General features: G+C 44.1%; 1 protein-coding gene across 2 annotated transcripts in view; it reads right to left on the bottom strand.

Annotated features, from left to right (window-relative positions):
* The window catches only part of DAO (D-amino acid oxidase), a 35982-nt gene extending 19129 nt beyond the window's left edge, over positions 1–16853 (bottom strand). The window contains exons 1-2 of one of the 2 annotated variants that reach the window (XM_021008055.1): positions 16697–16853; positions 3964–4159 (exon numbers count right to left, since the gene is read on the bottom strand). In XM_021008055.1, coding sequence (XP_020863714.1) covers positions 3964–4151 — 188 coding nt within the window. In that variant the 5' untranslated portion in view covers positions 4152–4159; positions 16697–16853. The remainder of the gene's footprint in view (positions 1–3963; positions 4160–16696) is intronic. The other variant, XM_021008056.1, reaches the window with a different exon arrangement.
* Positions 16854–19100: the final 2247 nt, after the last annotated feature.

The following is a 19100-nucleotide window of genomic DNA, read 5'->3' as shown; positions in this document are numbered from 1 at the left end:
ATAGAGACAAAGAATGAAAGATCTCCTGCCCTCAAGGAGTTTATATTCTATCGGGTATATATACTGACATGGGAGATACTGGCCCAGCATGGTGCCCTCATCGGGGAAGGTCCTGTGCTCTATGAGCAAAGCAGAATTGGAGTGGCTCAAAAGAAAAGCGAGAGGCGAAAATTGAGAGAATCCACCCCAAATGATCCCATGGACTGTTTGTGCCCGACCTGTGGTAGAGCGTTCCATGCTCAAATGGTCTGGTCAGCCACAGTCGGACACACTGTACCTTGGCTCCAACATAGTGATGCCATTTTGGTCTTCTTCAAGACCGATGGATAATCACAATATACCGATGTATCTATATAGATATATGTATATAAGTATGCATGTATATATGGATGTGCATGTACTTATGTGACTATACACAAAGTCAGTGCAAGATGATTTGGGAAGGGAGTTCACTAGTATCTGAGAGGATCAGAAAAGCCTTCATGTTGAAGGCAAGTCACAGCACAGCTCTGGGCCTCAGTTTCTTCATCTGTCAGATGAGGATGTCGGACTCGAAGGCATCTCAGCTCTGAATCTGTGAGCCAGGGGTCCTAACTCTAAATCCCTCTCTATCTCCCTCTCCTTCTTTGTTAAAATTCCCTTTCCCCTGTTCTCTCAGCTTATGTGTCACTAAAGGATAGGAACTCACTCTCACTAAAGTGTGAATGACTGATTTGGACCTTAAAGAGCTAGGTTTAGAATCCTGTTTCCACTGCTCTTTGCCTGAATGACTATCAATCCCTTAATTAACTGTACCTTAGATAATGTGGTTTACTCCTGTGAAATTCCTTTAAATAAAATGGGGATGATAAAAAGTTGGTCTGAATAGACACTGTCCTTCCACTCATTCTCAAAATATGGCCTAGAGTAGCAATTCTCAAAGGTTTTGGTTGCAGAACCCTTTACCCTCTTAAAAGCGATTGACCCCAAAGATCTTTTATATAGGTGAGTTATTTGGAGCAATACTTCTTATTGCATTAGAAATTAAAATGGATACCATTTAAAAATATGAATTTATTAATTCATTAAAAATAATATTAAACTTATTACATGTTAACATATTTTCATGAAAAGTAGCAATGTTTTCTAAAACAAAAATAATTAATGAGAAGAGTAGCATTGCTTTGCATATTTTTTGCAAATGTAATATCTGGCTTTAGTAGAAAATAGTGGAATTCTCCTATCTGCTTCCGCATTTAATCTATTGTAATATGTTTTGGTGAAGGACATAAAGAAAATTCAGGCTCCCACAGATACACAGTTGGAAAAGGGATGAGTATTTTAATAGGAAAATAGTTTCTTAGCATTATTATGAAAATAGTTTTGGGCAGCTAGTGGATGGAGCACCGGACCTGAAGTCAGGAGGACCTGAGTTCAAATTCGGCCTCAGGCCAAAAACTTGACACTTACTAGCTGTGTGACCCTGGGCAAGTCACTTAACCCCCAACTGCCTAAAAAAAATTGTTTTGATCTTGTTAATTTATTATTGCTCAGTGGCATCTGACTCTTTGTGATCCCATTTGGGGTTTTCTTGGGAAAGATGCTGGAGTTGTTTGACATTTCCTTCAGCTCATTATACAGATGAGGAAACTGAGTCAAACAGGGGTCACACAGCTAGTTTCTGAGGCTGGATTTGAACTCAGGAAGATGAGCCTTCCTGTCAAGCCTACCACTCTGTGCACTATGGCGCCACCTAGACGCCCCTTTGACCTTTAGGCCCCCTAAGTAGATCTTGGGGAATCCCCAGAAGTCTACAGACCACACTTTGAGAACCTTACACAAAATCTGAGTGCAGGGAGGTGGAGGAGAGAACTAGAATCAAGTGAGATAACAACAATGGAAATAACAAGATGAAGATGTGAATAGTAGTGTTAGGGGATAAATTGAGAAGATGGTGCTGGTTTGACTTAAAGAAAGACAAGGAGGAAAGGGCACAGGATTTGGAGTCGGGAATACCTGAGTTCAAATCTAGCCTTGGACACGTACCAGCTGTATGACCCTGAGCAAGTCACTTAATCCTTTTGCCTCAGTTTCCTCATCTGTAAAATGGAGATGCACTGGAGAAAGAAATGGCAGTCCACTCCTGCGTCTTTGCCAAGAAAACCCCAAATGGGTCATGAAGAATTGGATATGACTAAATAATAACGTGCTTTGTGTGACCTTGGGCAAATCATTTCATTTGTCTGGACCTCAGTTTCTTTATCTGTAAAGAGAAGGCGGTTGGGCTTCTAAGGCCCCTTCCATGTCTAAATCTGCAATCCTCTAAATGGAAAACAACCCTGTCACACAAATATGTATGTTTCCCATGGTAATTTGGTTGAATTTTTTTGGTGTCTGTCTCTATATATTGCTTTCCTGCCAAAAAGACAAAGTTGAGAGACACGTTTTCTATTTGGGGATTCAGGCCTATTTTGAGGTTGTCCCCATCTCTCAGAGCCCTGAGGCTCACTTGCATCAGGCTCCCTCTCTTTTGGACACATTCCTCTTTTTCTGCTTTTTTCCTAGAAACTTCTTTGCCGCTCAGCACTCGCATTTCCTTTCTTACTGACCTCTCTGGCCAATACCTAGCATTTCCTCACCTGAGATCAGAAGTGAAAAACCACTCAAATGAGTCTGAGCAAGAATCCATCTCATCAAAACTGCAAAAAATGATGACCTTTGGGCCTTTTCAAGTTGCCCTATTGAGGGGGAAACAGAGGACCCCAGGCATCCCCCATCCTGACTGGGAAGAGCTTGGGGGAGTCACAGGGTCAGTGATCTAGAGACGGAAATGCCCTTAGAGGCCACTGAATCCAACTCCTTCATTTTACAGCTGAGAAAACTGAAGCCTCAGGGAAGTTAGGTGACCTGCCTGGGGTCACCCAGCTAGTAAATGGATGAGGCAGAATTCAAACTCAGGTCTTCCTGACCTGTAGCATTAGCTATCTAATTTGGGTGTATTCAGCCCGAAAATGGGTGACCTCTCTGACTTTCACTGATGCCCATCCCTGATGTCCACTGCACCTGAGGCCCCGGTGACTGTCACCTGCCCCAGCTGAGGGCTCGGTAGAGAAGCCCTGTGTGAATCCACCCTTCTTCAACAGCTCAGGCCCTTTGTACTGGGACCTAAATCTCTTTCCCCTCATAGCCAGTCTCCTTCCCTACCCCTCCTAGCCTCATTTCATACCTTGGACTTAGAGGTTAGACACAACCCTCAGAGGTTAAGTGACTTGCCCAGGGTCACATAGCCAAATATGTGTCAGAGGCAGGATTTGAACCCAGGGCTTCTTGTCTCTGAGGTCATTGCTCTATCTGCTAGACCACACTGCCCTCATGTGAGTTAAAATTTGGCATAATAAAGGTCCATTTGTATCTTAGGATCATAGGTCCCAAGAAACCGAGAAGACACCTCAGAAATTATCTAACCCAACTCCCTCATTTTATGGAGGGAGAACCTGAAACCCAGGGATGTTAAGTGATTTACCCAGGGAAGTATCAGATGCTGGAAGGGACCTCAGACATCATCCAGCCCAACTTCCTCATTTTATAAAGAGAGAAACTGAGGCCTCTAGAGGTAAATGACTTGCCTAAGGTCATATAGATAGTAAATATGAAAAGCAGGATTTGAACATAAATTCTCTGTCTAGTTCTCTGAACTAGTGTTTTTTCCCCTATCTCTGGACAGTTCAATTCTTTTCATAAAAAAAACTTTTCCAAGTTCCCAAATAGCCAGAAAAGCTGATACATGGGCCAGCACAATGACCCCCACAGGGTCAGTAGAAATGGGCGTTGCTATTTACCGTGGCATCAGTCAGAGGAGATTTCTTGCTTTGGAATGTTCAGTGACTAAAGGCCAGATGGACATGATAAGTGCTTGCCTCTCCCAGCTAGAACCACGCCAGCTGCTGGCCCCACCCCCACCCCACCCTGGGATTCCTTGCTCACGTCTCCTGTGGTTCCTCAGAGAGGTAGGGCTGCCAGAGGCCTGCAGCCCCATCACTAGTTGTGAGTGGAGTGAAGCGGTCGGCATACACCTCGATGGACAGGGGCCGAAGGGTGTGGTGGTAACGTTCATGGATGCACAGGGCAGCGGAAAGTCCAATCACTCCTGCCCCAATTATGGCCACACGCATTGTGGAGGCTGTAGGGAGTGGAGACAAGAGGGACAGCCTCAGAAATAAGACAAAATGGGAACTGGCTACTTTCCAGCAGAAAAGAGCAGATGAGTGGGACTCGATTCCCTTCTTCAGAAACTGAGGGAGTTTGACTAAATGGCCCCATTCTATGATATAGCTCTTACACTTACTAGCTGTGTGACATTGGGCAAATCACTTCCCTTCTCAGCTTCCCCATCTGTGAAATGTGAGGGTTCCACTAGATGGCCTCTGAAGACCCTTCCATGACTAGAGGGACGTATGAGAGCAAGTCTCATAACATCTATGGGCCTCAGTTTCCTCCTCTGTAAAGTGCTGGGATTGGACAAATGACCTATGACACACCAGCTCTAGGTCATCAGCCTAGATCACCTCAGTGGATTTATCCAAATTATCCTGCATGTAGCTTGTATGTATATAGTGGTTTGCATGTTATCTCCCCAATTAGACTGTCAGCTCCTTGAGATCAGGGACCATCTCTTCCTTTCTTCGTATCTTCAGAACTTGGCACGATGCCTGGCATAGAGTACGTGCTTAATTAAATGTTTGTTGACTGACTAGCTGACCTAGTCTGGCCAACCAAAATGTTGTTACATTCCAGGTGCCACAAAATAGGAAGGTCGTTGATAAGCTGGATTGTATGGAGGAGGGCAGTCTTCAAGGTGAAGGCTCTTGAGATCATGCCGTAGGAGGATGGGGAGATGCCAAGGAGGAACTAACCTTGTTTTGCTTGGCCCCAGGAAGAGAAGAGCCAACGACAATGAATGGAAGATGCAAAAAGGCAGATTCCATTTTGATATCAGAGAAATTTTTCCTACAATGAGAGAGGTCCCAAAGTGGAATGGGCCGCTTGGGGAGGTGGAGGGTACTTCATCAATGGGGGTCTTCCAGCAAAGACTGGATGACATTCGTGAGGTATGTTAGAGAAGGAATCCTTGTTTAGGTATGAGTTGGACCAGATGGCCACCAGGCAGTCTTCTAACAGTCAATCAATCGGCATTTATTCTTAGCTCTGGGTTTGTCTTCCTCTGTAAAGCTGGTAGCTATCTGCCCTTTTCTGAAAAATCTTCACAGATGGAAATGCCATTTCCCATGTCTCTGAGCTTCACCACCTTTGGAGGAAAAAAATGGAGTTGGGAAGAAAACAAAGAAAAAAGAAAAGTTGGAGGGAAAAAAGGGAGTTTCACTAAAACTGTATTGTTCTCTAAGCCAGGTGACTCCAACTGGGTGGTCATGGTCTACTGGTAAATGTTCAAGTGTAACTCAGTGAATTGCAAAACTGGCCAGTGCCATCATACCTTGTCGGCTGGGCCAGATCAGAAACTCCTAGATCTCTCATGGGGAGGGACCCCAGAGGCCATCAAGCCCAACTACCTCATTATTTTACAGAAGAGTAAACTGAGGCTCAGAGAGTTGTGCGACTTGTCCAAGGACACACAACCAGTAAGTGTCAGAAATACAATCGGGTTTAGCACTGGAAAGGACCTTTGAGGCTAAATCCTTCATTTTACAGATGAGGAAACTGAGACCCAGAGAGTATAATTTGCCCAAGGTCATACAATTGTTTTAGGAGAGCAGACCTCCAGCGTACCTTGTCGGTCTACATCTGACCCTTTTCCTCTACCTATAGATCCATCACTTTAAATGAGACCCTCATCACCTGTCAGTTCCCTGCCCAAAGTCTCTCCTCTCTCCAGCTCATAGCTTCCAAAGTTATCTCCTTCATTGCAAAGCTGACTGGGTCATCCCTCTCCCCAATAAACTCCAGTGGTCTTCTGATGTCTCTAAAATCAAATATTAACTTCTCCCTTTAATTTTTTAATTCCCAAGTTCAAATCTGGCCTCAGACACTTTATCAGCTGTGTGACCCTGGGCAAATCACGTAAGCTTATTTGCCTCAGTTTCTTCATCTGTAAAATGATCTAGAGAAGGAAATGGAAGACCACTCCAGTATCTCAGGAGCTCCATTTAAATTTGAGGAGACTTCTGGATTTTAGGAGAGTAGCAGGCTCCCAGCTAGGTTGGAAGATGCATATTTTATTATGCACTGTGTTATTACTAGAAGTACTATTTTTTTATTATTAATTCTATGCTAAGAGTTAAAATAAGCTGTATACATCATTTGGGCATGTGTCTTCTACAGAAAGCCAAATCCATTGTGCCACAGTCACCTGACCAGCACTCACTGAAATATAGGAAGTCCCACAGACTTGCTCTAAGGCCGGGCTTCCCTCCTGACCTCTGGGAGCTCTGAACCACTTTTGATTGGCTAGATCCACGTGTAACAGCGGACTGGCCAATAAACGCAGTCCTAATACACTGAGCATGCTGGCTGGATGCAGGCTCCTCAGCCTCTTCCATGGGGAGCTGTATCAGCCACTGCACAGGGTCATGAGGTCCGGGCTTATTGGCCAAGCCTTCTTACACACAAACAGACATACCCCTTGACGAGGAATCAGGCCAGCGCTATAGAAAGAAGCAGAGCTGAAGGATGAAGTTTGCTGACTGGTCATCCTAGAAAGCATGTTTTCGAATGTTTCCATCCAGTGAGACACATTCCCCAGTGATGGTACTATCACCGCCACCTGGTGGTTAAGGTGATAGCTAACACTTCTACATCACTTTTCAGAATTCTTTACATAGATGATCTTGTTTGAACCCCAGAACCCCATGAAACAGGTTCATATAATACTAGGAGCTCCTCAGTTCTTCCCCTGGTGCAGATCACTACCCAAACATGCCTGTTGTTGTTCAGTCGTTTTTCAGTTGTGTCCGATTCTTCATGACCCTATTTGGGGTATTCTTGGCAGAGATACTGGAGTGGTTTGAGAGAAAGGAAGATGGCATGGTTCTCTTCGAGAAGAAAAAACAAACAGAAAAGCAACTGGAGTGGTTTGCCATTTCTTTGTCTAGCTCATTTTATAGATGAGGAAACGGAGGCAAACAAGGTGAAGTGACTTGCCCAGTGTCACACAACTAGTAAGTGCCTGAGGACAGGTTGAAACTCATGAAGAGTCTTCCTGCCTCCAGGCCCAGTGCTCTATGCGCTATGGCACCACCTACCTAGCTGCCCAAATGAGATAATAATTGTGTATTATGTGCCTGGCACATAGCATTGCCGTACGGTCATTCAGTCTTATCTGACTCAATAACCACGTGGACTTGTCCATGGGATTTTCTTAGCAAAGATACTAGAGTGGTTTGCCATTTCCTTCTCCAGTTCATTTTATACACAGGAACTGAGGCACACAGGGTTAAGTGACTTGTCCAGGGTCACACAGCTAGTAAGTGTCTGAGGCTGGATTTGAACTCAGATCTTCCTGACTCCAGGTCTGGTGCTCTAACCACTGTACCACCTAGCTGCCCATCCTGTATTCCTCTTGTCCTAATTGGCTCTGTGATAAATTATGAGCTGCATTTAAAGCCATTTACAATTTGGCTCCAAACTCTTTTTCTAAATTAAGCATATGTTACTCCCCAAATGGCTTACTTAAGGTTACCAGACATGTAAGTGTGCTGGAGCCAGCTCTAACTGGCTCCTAAGAGCAGATTGTTAAATTTTCTGTGACAGCATCTATCATATCACTCCGAAATTGGCAAACGCTGCAATTCAGGGCTTGATTTCGTGTTATGTTGATTGTGTAGACTTAAGAAAATCATGGGAACAATGTTACTAGTACAGATTAAAACTTAAAAGTGTATCATGTGCACGTTTCCCCCCCCAAGAGCCAGTTGTTAAACATTTAACAGCACACTCCAACCTGTGCATCCTTTACATAGGTAGCCAATTTTATGCCTCAGTGCTCTCCTTCCTCACCATCACCTTGTAGAATCACCAGCTTCCTTCAAGGCTCAGCTGAAGCTTCCTACATGGGATTTGCTGGTCTTCTCCCTACACTCCAATCCCTCAAAATTCCTTTGTATTTGCACTGTATATATCTTGTATATACTTAACTGTATACATGTTATCGACTCCCCTACCCCCACTTCCATAGCATGTGAATCCCTTGAGATATCTCATTTTTCTTCTTTATATCTGATGCCTGGCACACAGTAGGCCCTCAATAAATGTTTATTGACTTAGATCGCCATCCCCCATGCCCACAGTTCAACTGTGGGACATCAGGCTAGTCAAAGGATGCCTTCCATTGAGTAGAATCATGGCTATGTCCTACTCAGATTTGTCCTGGGGGCTTCGTTTTCCCCCGAGGAGGGAAATGCCCCAACAGCTGTCACTGACCAAAAACACCATGGGACAGCCCAATTCAACTTTCCCTCCTCTATTCTCCAAACTCTCCTCCCACAGACCCCACCTCCTGGCAGCTTGGCCAGCAGGGCCCTGAATGGGGCTTCTGTTATAGTACATTCTTTAAAAAGGTCTTTTTACCACTGGGTGGAGAGTGTGGGGGGGAAGAGGGGGCGGGGCTTGATAAAGGCTCTAGTCCACAAAAGCTGGACGCTGGACAGGCTTCCTCAGCCAAGTCTCCAGCAGAAACAACAACCCAGGAGGCTTCATCATGGTGAATTGTGAGCATGCGTGGTTAGGCTCCCTGTCCACCAGGACTCTAGGCAGACCAATCCTCCTCTCCCCCTAGACAACTCCTCTACTTGGAAGGAGCACACAGAAAACATCAACAAAGACAGAGGGAGTCAGTCAGTCAACAAACACTTATTAATTTCTTACTACATGCCAGGAACACTACTGAGTGCTGGGGATCTGAAGAAAGGCAAAAAAACAATCAGTTCATGATGAACTCTGAATGCAGATCGAAGCAGACTTTTTTAAACTCTCTTCATTTTTACTGTTTTATTTTGTCTGTGTTTTCTTTTGCAAGATGGCTAATATGGAAATCTGTTTTGCATGACTTCACATGTATAATAGATATCAAATTGTGTGCCTTCCTGAGGAGGGGAGGGATGGCAGGAAGTGGGGGAGGGGGGAAGAGAGAGAATTTGGAACTCAAAACTTTTAAAAATGATTGTTACAAAATTTTTTACATGTAATTGGGAAATATTTAACGAAATAAAAATATTTTTTAAAACTAAAAGTCAATCAACAAACATCTGTTAAATGGCTAGTATGTGCCAAGTGAAGGCAAAAGACAGTCCTGCCCTCAAGGAGCTTACATTCTAAGGTGGGGGGGGAATGATATATAAATAACTAAGTATATACAAGCTATAGACAGAGTAAATGAAGGTAGAGGCAGTTAGGAGTGACAAGCCTGGGGTCAGGAAGACTCATCTTCCTGAGTTCAAATCCAGCCTCAGACACTTACTTAGTGTGTGACCCTGGGCAAGTCATTTCACCCTGTTTGCCTCAGTTTCCTCATCTGTAAAATGAGCTGGAAAAGGACGTGGCAAACCACTTCAGTATTGCTGCTTAGAAAACTCTAAATGGGGTCACAGAGCCACACAAGACTGGAAAACAATTCAACAAGTCCAACAAAATGAAGGTAATCTGAAAGGGAAGGTTGATAGCTGAGTCAGAGCGCTGGTTTGGAGCCAAAGATCAGAGTTCTTAGGCGAGCTTTGCCACTAAGAGACTGAGTAGTGGACTTTATGATTCACTCCCCACCCCCCACCCCCCACACCCAATGTCTACATGTAAGGAAATGGTTGATCAGGGGAATTCCCACGTCAACCTAATGAGCTTTCAGCAAATAAGATACAAGTGCCTTGAGGACAGAGACTGTTTTATTTTTGCCCTGGGTCTCCCCCTTCCATATGGCACATAGCAGGTGCTTAATAATTGCTGATTCATTCATTTCAGGGTTTGAGGCTTCGTTTTGGAAGTGGTTTTCCCTGTGGAAAGCAAAACATTGGCTCTTAGGTCCATTTATGCCTTATTTACAAATGATTGATTGACCCAGCAATAGCACTTCTAGGGCTGTATCCCAAAGAGATTATAAAAACGGGAAAAGGACCCACCTGTACAAAAATATTCATAGCAGCTCTTTTTGTGGTGGCAAAGAATTGGGAATTGAGGGGGATGCCCATCCATTGGGGAATGGCTGAACAAGTTGTGATATATGATTGTGATGGAGTACTATTGTGCTAGAAGAAATGATGAGCAGAATGCTCCAAGGCTATTCCAAAGGACTCGTGATGAAAAATTCTCTCTACCTCCTGAGACAGAACAATGGAGTCTAAAAGCTGATCAAAGCAGACTTTTTTTACTTTGTTTATTTTTCTGGGGCTTCTTTTGGTCTGTGTTTTCTTTTACAACATGACTAATGTGGAAATATTTTTTCATGACTCTACATGTATAATCTACATCAAATTGTTTGCTTTCTCAAAGTGGGGGGAGGAAGGGAGAAAGGGTAAGAACTTGAAATTCAAAATTTTTTAAATTAATATTAAAATTGTTTACATGTAATTGAAAAAAAATTTAAATATATATGTATATATGTATATATATATATATGTATATATATTCTCCTGATACTATGCTATAAGAAATGATGAGCAGGATAGTTTCAAAAAAACCTGGGAAGATTTATATCAACTTTTGTAAAGTAAAGTGAGCAGAACCAGGAGACATTGTACCCAGTAACAGCAACACTGTGTGATGATCAGCTGTGATTGACTAAGTTCTTCTCAGCAATACAATGATCCAAGACAATTCCGAAGGACCCATGATGAAAAATGCTATACACCTCCAGAGAAAGAACTGGTGGAATCTGAGTGCAGATCGAAACATACTTTTAAAAACTTTTTCTTTTATCTTTTTGTGTGTTTTCTTTTATAACATGGCTAATAAAGAAAAATGTTTTGCGTGACTTCACACACATTTTGTTGTTCAGTTATTCAGTCACACCTAACTCTTCATGACCCTGTGGATTATAGCATAGCAGTCCATGAGATTTTCTTGGCAAAGTTTACTAAAGTGGTTTGTCATTTCCTTTTCCAGTGCATTAAGGCAAATAGAAGTTAAGTGATTTGTCCAGGGTCATACAGCTAGTCAGTGTCTGAGGCCAGATTTGAACTCAGTCCTCCTGACTTCAGGCCCAGAGCTCTATCCACTGAGCCCCAAGTGTATAATCAATATCATATTGCTTGCCTTCTCCATGGGTGAGACAGGGGCAAGAAGGAGGGAGAGAATTTGGAACACAAAACTTTAAAAAAATGAATGTTACATACATACATACATATATATATATATATATATATATATATATATATATACATATACACACACACACACACACACACAATTGGGAACAATTTAATGAAATAAATAAAAATTTTAAAGTTTTTTACATGGAATTGGGAAATATTTAATGAAATAGATTTTTATTTCCTGGATTTCCTTCTTATACAATAGAAAGTGATGAATTAAAGAATGAGGACATAAGGCAGGTGTCCAAGAAGCTGCAGAAAATAAATGAATTTGGACAGAGCAGGAATAGCAGCTGGAATGTTCTTCATTTCAAACTTCTGGCTAAAATCAACATAAAATGTCAAGGCTGGGGAGATGGAGTCTGCACCTCCCCAAGAAAGGTCCATGGAGGGCTTGGGAGAGGGGAGAACGATAAAATTCAGCAACCCCTTTTCTCCAAAGGTGGCATAGCAAAATAGGGTCTATTGCAGACATCAGAGCTGGAAGGGACCCTTCAGATCATCTGGTCCAGGGCTGGGAACCTTCAGCCTTGGGACCACATGTGGCCCTCTAGGTCCTCAAGTGTGTGAATTCAAACAGGTTTGAATTCCATCAAAGGGCCACACTTGAAGACCTAGAGGGAACTGTGCGGCCTTGAGGTCACAGGTTCCCCAACCCTGTTCTGGTCTAATCCCTTTATTTCTTTTTTTTTTTTAAACTTTCTCTGAAGTGAACAGTTTTGAACTTTGAAGATAAATAATCTCTATAAATTTAAAAAAACATCTGAACCTAACAAATGACAAAATTAGTTTAAACAGAGACAGATGATTGTCCATGCAACCCCAAATCTCTTTCCCGCACAGCTTGTTTTTCCTTTTAAGAACATGATAAATTTAGCATGTCACTCTTGAAACTGTTCTGCTTCTCTTCTGGTCTTCTTTCTGTTCTCTTCTGTGCATTTCTTTAGGCAGTTGGGGTTAAGTGACTCGCCCAGGGTCACACAGCTAGTGAGTGCCACATGTTTGTTCTGAGGCCAGATTTGAACTCAGGTCCTCCTGACTTCAGGGCCAGCGCTCTATCCACTGCGCCAACTAGCTGCCTCCTTCCGTGCATTTTAAAAAGCACTTCAATGACCCGCTTTTAAATTTTGGGGGGCTATCCTATTGCTGCCCCATTAGATTGTGAGCTCCTTGAGGGCAGGGACTGTCTTTTGCCTCTTTTTGTATCCCCAGGGCTTAGCATGGTGCCTGGGACATAGTAGGTACTTAATAAATGTTGATTAGTTTTTGATGATTGCTAGCCTTCCCACTTTTTTCCACCCACTATCCAAAAGAACCCCTCAGAACAAATAAATATGGATAAGAAAAACAAATTCCCACCACGTCAGAAAATGCACGTCTTGTTTGGCCTCATGAATCCATAACCTCCCTGTTAGGGGCAGCCCTGTATTTCATAGAAGAGGCAACAGAAGCTTAGACTCACAGAACTGTGACTCAGAAGTTGTCTCATCCAGCCCATATTAAACAAGGATCCTTTCTACAACAAAAGGGGTTATTGAGGTTTTAAAGAAAAATGTCCAGTGATGGGGAGCTCACTACCTCTCAAAGCCACCCTTTCTATTTATGAAAAGCTAGCATCACCAGTAAGTATTCTTTGACCTCAAACCTAAATCTGCCTCTTTGCAGCTTTCCTGCACTGCTCCTGCTTCTATGTGCTAGGGACAAGGCCAATCCCTCTTCCAGGCATAGCCCTTACAATACTTGAAGAGATTAGAACTATCTCCACATTTCTCTTATCTGCACCCCACTCTCCAGTCACACAGCTACCACCTCATTTCAGGCCTCTCTTCACCTCTCTTCTGAACTACTGTAATAGATTCCTAACGGGCCCTCCTTCTACAAGACTCCCCCTGCTCCCCTCTGCTGCAAAAGTGATTTTTTTTTCTTTTTCTGTAAGGTAATTGGAATTAAGTGACTTGCCCAGGATCATACAGCTAGTAAAGTGTCAAGTGTCTGAGGTCAGATTTGAACTCAGGTCCTCCTGGTTCCAGGGCCAGTGCTCTATCCACTATGGTGCCACCTAGCTGCCATACAATTTATATATGCCTTTATATACATTTTCTTGGCTAGACTGTAATGTCCCTGAGGTCAGGAACTGTTTGCCATTTGTATTTGTAGCCCCAGTGTCTAGCACAAGCTAGTAAATCCTTGTTCATAGATCAATTGCAATATGGCCATTCAGGGCAGAGCCCGTCACCTCCTTAGGGATAACTCTAAGAGAGCTTGAGGTAGTCCAAGATCCCACCAGTTTTGGAGCCAGCCGGGTCACCCTGAGGATTCATGCTGCCACCAAAACTCCCCCAAGTCTTTTTCCTACAAATTGCCAACTATCAATAGCTTCTTCATCTTTTATTTATAAAATTGATTTTTTGAACCCAAGGCAAGACTTTACATTTACCTCTATTAAAATTTTCAATTCAATTCAGCAAACATTTATTAAGTACTACTATGTGCCAGGCAGTGTGCTAAGTGCTGGGGGATAGGATACAAAAAGGACAGCCCTTGCCCTCAAGGAGCTTATAATCTAATGGGAAAGGCAGGAAACAACATGCAGAACTATATATATATATACATATATATATATATATATAAAATAGGAAATAATTAACAGAGGGAAGGCGCTGGAATTAAGAGGGGTTAGGAAGAGGGGGGATTTTAGTTGGGACTTAGAGGAAGCCAGGGGCAGCTAGGTGGCACCATAGTGCATAAAATGCCTAATAAGGAGTCAGGAAGACTCATCTTTCTGGGTTCAAATTCTGTCTTAAGACACTTCCTAGCTGTGTGACCCTGAGCAAGTCATTTAATCCTGTTTGCCTCAGTTTCTTCAACTGTAAAGTGAGCTGGAGAAGGAAATGGCAAACCACTCCAATGTCTTTGCCAAGAAAACCTAAATGGGGGTCATGGAGAGTCGGACAGGACTCAATAACAGCCAAAAGAAGCCAGGGAGGTCAGGAGTGGGAGTAGCGGAGGGAGAGCATTCAGGCATGGAGAAGAGCTCCAGCCCATTGCTCCAGCCTGTCAAGGAGTTCTCGGATCCCAGTTCTGCCGTCCAGAGTGTTAGCCCTCTTTCCCAGCTTTGGGCCACCTTCATACACACTCAATAAGCAAGCCTTCCATGCTTTTATCCAAGTCATTAATACAAATGCCGAACAACATGAAATCGAGGGGAACTGTCCCCTGGAGACCCCCTAAGTTAACACTGAACCCTCCATTAACTCATGATGACTCTTTGGCTCCAGCCATTCACCCAATTTGGATGGAAATCCTTCTAATTGTAATCACCTAGCACACATCTCTCTGTCTCTTCCCTAAGAACAGCATGAGAAGCTTTGTCAAATGTTTTACTAAAATCAAGGTAAACTATAGCTCCAGCACCCCCCTGGCCTGCCAGTTTTGTGTAAGATTAGTCAGAGACAACTTGCTTTTTTGATGATTCTTTTTTATTTATGTTTCCTGTTTTCTTTTTCTAAATGTTCATTGTTCGCTCATTTTTTCAGTCCTGTCCAACTCTTTGTGACCCCATTTAGGGTTTTCTTGGCAAAGATACTGAATTGTTTTGCCATTTCCTTCTCCACTCATTTTACGGATGAAGAAACTGAGGAAGACAGGACTAAGTGATTTGTCCAAGGTCACTTGACTACTAAGTGTCTAAATCCAGATTTGAACTCAAGTCTTCCTGAGTCCAGACCCAGTGCTCTAACCACTGTGCAATGTGTTCATTAGGCATACCTTTAGTAATATGTCCTTGGATTTAATTTGCATATTCCATCCTCTTCCTCACTTCTCTCTTTTTTTTTTTTGAGCTTTGGGAGAATTTTGGCCCTGCTCTCATCCTGTGGTCCCTGTCTGGGTCTCCACACTCTCTCAAAGGTCCCTGACATTGGCTCACCAATTGGAGGGTACAGTTTAATTCATGAAAGTCAGCTAAGTGTTTTCTGATAATGCCCTTATTTATCTTAGGTATCAACGTCCTATTAACTATATTTGTTCTGTGCTTTTCAGTCCTCAAGCCATTCTCCTTGGTAGAAAAAGACGGAAACAAAGCAGCTCAGCCTTCTATCTGTCCTCAGCAACTATCCCAAAGAGCAGTCCTGTGTCTTTTTAATCTTCCTCTTTTCCTCTCTACTGGCTAATACAAAAATGGAAGAAATAAACAAAAGCTCCCCACATAATTCTTTCTATTGTTCTTAGCTTTCTTGAGCAGGCACAGTGGACGGAGGGCTGGCTTGGGAGCCAGGAAGATCTGAGTTCCAATCCAGCCCCAGACCCTTGCTAGCTGAGTGCCTCAGGTCGAGTCACTTCATCTCAGCTTGCCTCAGCTTTCTCGATTATAAAATGGAGAAAATAAATAAAAGAACGTATGTAAAACACTTGGAAACCTAAATATCAGTCATTATTATTAGCACTTTTGCAGCTAGGTGGCACCATAGTGCACAGAGAGCTGGGCTTGTAATCAGGAAAACTCATTTTCCTGAGTTCAAATCTAGTCTCAGACACTTACTAGTTGTGTGACCCTGAGCAAGTCACTTCACCCTGTTTGCCTCAGTTTCCTCATCTGTAAAATGAGCTGGAGGGGGAAATGGCAAACTACTTTAGTATCTTTGCCAAGGAAACCCCAAAATAGGGTCAAAGAGAGTCAGACACAACTGAAACTAAACAACTTCAATATTATTAGCACTTTGGCTTAAATGAGAAAGTGCACCCGCGGTCATACGGAGGTTGCATTTTAGGACCATTCGGTGATTGCCAATTGGACAAGCTGATGGAGGGAACCAGCAAGAGAGACCTAGACCTGGAAGCCTCAGCAGTCATTTAATCTAGCAGGTTCATTTTACAAAAGTGACAACTGAGGCCAGAGAGAAGGACAACTTGCAAAGGCCATAAAAGTGGCTGAGCTGGCTTTATATAATCCAGTTTCTCTGCCTCCAACTCCAAGTCAGTCCTGCCTGGACCCTCTAGAGAGACCCTGCCCTAGACCCTACTCTCCTGACTGGGGACTCCCTGCCCAGGAGACCACTTAGAATAATGCCTGGCACAGCATAAGTGCTTTTCTGGCTGGCTGTCTAACTACCTCTCTCTTTCCCAATCCCATTGTTGAGATGCAAAGCACCTCAACACAATCACAAGGGCTTTCCCAAGGTCAGGAGCACAGAGCTCATAAGAGGCAGAGGTCAGTCTGAAATTCAAATCTTTCAATGCCAGGGTCTTTCCCATTTCCCTCTACCCCCACCACCTCCTTTAATCCAAGGTCTTTCCTAGAAGCCATTAGTATTGCCTGGAGATGGGCCACTCTTTCCTAGGTCAGATCCAGGAGCCTCCCATCCTTGCAGGCACTCCCCCGCCCTCCCCCACTGGTCACCACTCACCTGCTCACTTGCTCACCTGCTCTCCCGCTCTCCTGGGAACAGAAGAGATCAGAGTAATCCGTCAGTCAAGGACCTCTCCCCTGCCTTGCTCTACTGCGAGGGTCCCAGCCTGGCTTTGGAAGCCTCTCTTACCCCCTGCCAGGGCTGCCGAGGGAGGTCAAAGTCTTCCAGTGACTGCAGTGGCCCAAAGAGCCAGTCAGAAGCAGGGCAGGGGCTGTGGCTGAGGTGGAGCTGAGCTCTTTGGCCTGATTTTGGAATGAAACTGGAATTGGGCCCAGCCTTGGGAGATCTTCCTCCTCTCTCTCATCCATCCCATGAGTGGTGACTTGACATCTCTGGCTTCGTGGGGACAGCTGGCTGTCACTAAGCCATCTCCTGGCTGGCTAGTTTGATTGGGGAATGGGGTGGAGGGGGGTGTACAGGGGAAGAAAAGAGGACAGAGAGGGGGGCTGCTTCTTGAACTCCTCTTCCCAGAGTTGGAGGGGGATGGATCTCAGCTCCCAGAGCCAACACGGGCCTGGGCTCCGGGAGGCCAGAAAGCCGGGCCACAGGATACCCAGGACCGTCAGCCAGGGGCTGCTCCCTAGGAAGAGCCCGAGAAACGGCATGCCACTCTGGGACAATGGGGGGGCCCAGATCCTGTGTGCCCAGGAAGGCGCCTGACTGTGCTGAGGAAGATGTGTGGGCCTCCACTGCCGTCTCCCAGAGACACTTGCCATGGAGCTGACCTTGAGTCTGCTCTCTGGCCAGCTTTAGGCCCGACCTTACTTTGCCTTAGGTTCTGAGGCCTAGGAACACGGGGTTCTGCTGCTCTGTCTGGGGGCCTGAGCCCAGAGATAAGTCTGGGTTATTACCAATTATTCCCATTTATTTTTAAAAATACAAGCTTCCCACCCTTCTGCCCACGTACCCACAACCAAATGAGGTCAACATGTCTGCCAGATGGAAAGGCTCTCGGAGGTCATTCCCTCCAGACCACTCGATTTATTTTATTTTGTTTAAAAATAAGTTTTATTGATACTTTTTCTACTTAGATCTCCATCATTTCAGGATAGAGATCCATCTGCCATCAGCATTCCCACCTTCCCTTGTCACAGAGAAAAATAGCTATGCAAAATCAACTGACACAACTATGATTTGACAATGTATACAACATTACACACCTGTAGCCCTCCACCTTTCTGCTAAAAGGTGGGAAGTGTGCTTCCTAGGATCATAACATAACCAAAAAACATTCGTTGCCAGGTCCAACAGGACTGGAATGTTTGCTCTCTTCTTCTCATGGGGCCCCTAGCTCTGGATCTGTGCTCAAGGCCCAGGTTCACTCCTAGGAGACAGCCTGGCATCTAAAGACAGAGGTCAGGTTCTTTTTCTTAACTCTAAGACTTTACAGGCCCATGAGCCTGGGAAAAATCACTCTAAGCTTAGTTTTGATTCATGTCCAGGGTCTACCCAAAAGGGTGAGAGTACTAGATATATAACATAGATCAGATATAGGTCGGCTATTTATTTCCTCTATGCTAAATCATAAAAGACTCACAAGTGTACATTAATAAATCATTAACAATTTATAGCAGCAACTTATAACTACTCTTGTTCTCTACTGGGAGGTTGATATTAAAAACAAGAAGCATTTATAGGTCTGCTAAATAAGCATTTCACATTATATTTGGGTCCTGCAGTATCTCCCTTGAGGTCCATGCCTCCTGAGGGGTTGAGCTCATCCCCCCATCTTCTCCATTAGCATTATAATGAATGTAGGGGATACCTCCGATAGCCCACAGACTGTCTCAGCTGAAGGACTCGGAAACTCCCTACCTCTCAAAGTCCAAAGTTTGTTTTCACTGCTAGAAAACTCCATCTCAGGATCCTGTTTGGTCCCCCATCTTCAGACAAAGAAACACAAAGCTGAGGTAGCCAGGGGCTCAAAGCCCAGGCTCAGGCCCACCCGTGCAGATACCTGCCTTAGCGGCTATGTGAGCACAGTCATTTCTGGCAGGGTGCAGAGGGCAAATTGCCCCTCCCCATTCCCTCACAGGAAGTCTAGGCCAAAGAACCAAGGGAGCACCCAGGGCTTGCTACGTCACCCCAAAATGGTGATGGTGAGCCCCATGTGTCCCCAGAAGTTACCAGAGGGAGCTCAGGGTCTTTGCTCCATGGGTTGAGCTACAATCCAACCGATGGGACAAATAGTAGCCTAGATGTAGACTGGAAGGGACCTCAAAGATCATCTCCAGGGGTTCTTAACCTGGGGTCCATGAACTTTTCAGAAAAATATACTTTGGCAACTATATTTCAATATAATGGGTTTGCTTTGTAATCCTATGTATTTTATTTCATTCATTGAGCAATATTATTCTGAGAAGGGGACCATAGGCTTCACCAGACTGCCAAAGGGGTCCAT

The sequence above is a fragment of the Phascolarctos cinereus genome, unplaced genomic scaffold (assembly GCF_003287225.1).
Source record: "Phascolarctos cinereus isolate Bilbo 61053 unplaced genomic scaffold, phaCin_HiC Scaffold_4;HRSCAF=312, whole genome shotgun sequence".
In the NCBI taxonomy this organism is placed as follows: Eukaryota; Metazoa; Chordata; class Mammalia; order Diprotodontia; family Phascolarctidae; genus Phascolarctos; species Phascolarctos cinereus.
The sequence above is the reverse complement of the archived record's forward strand: the minus strand, read 5'-3'. Positions and strand labels throughout refer to the sequence as shown.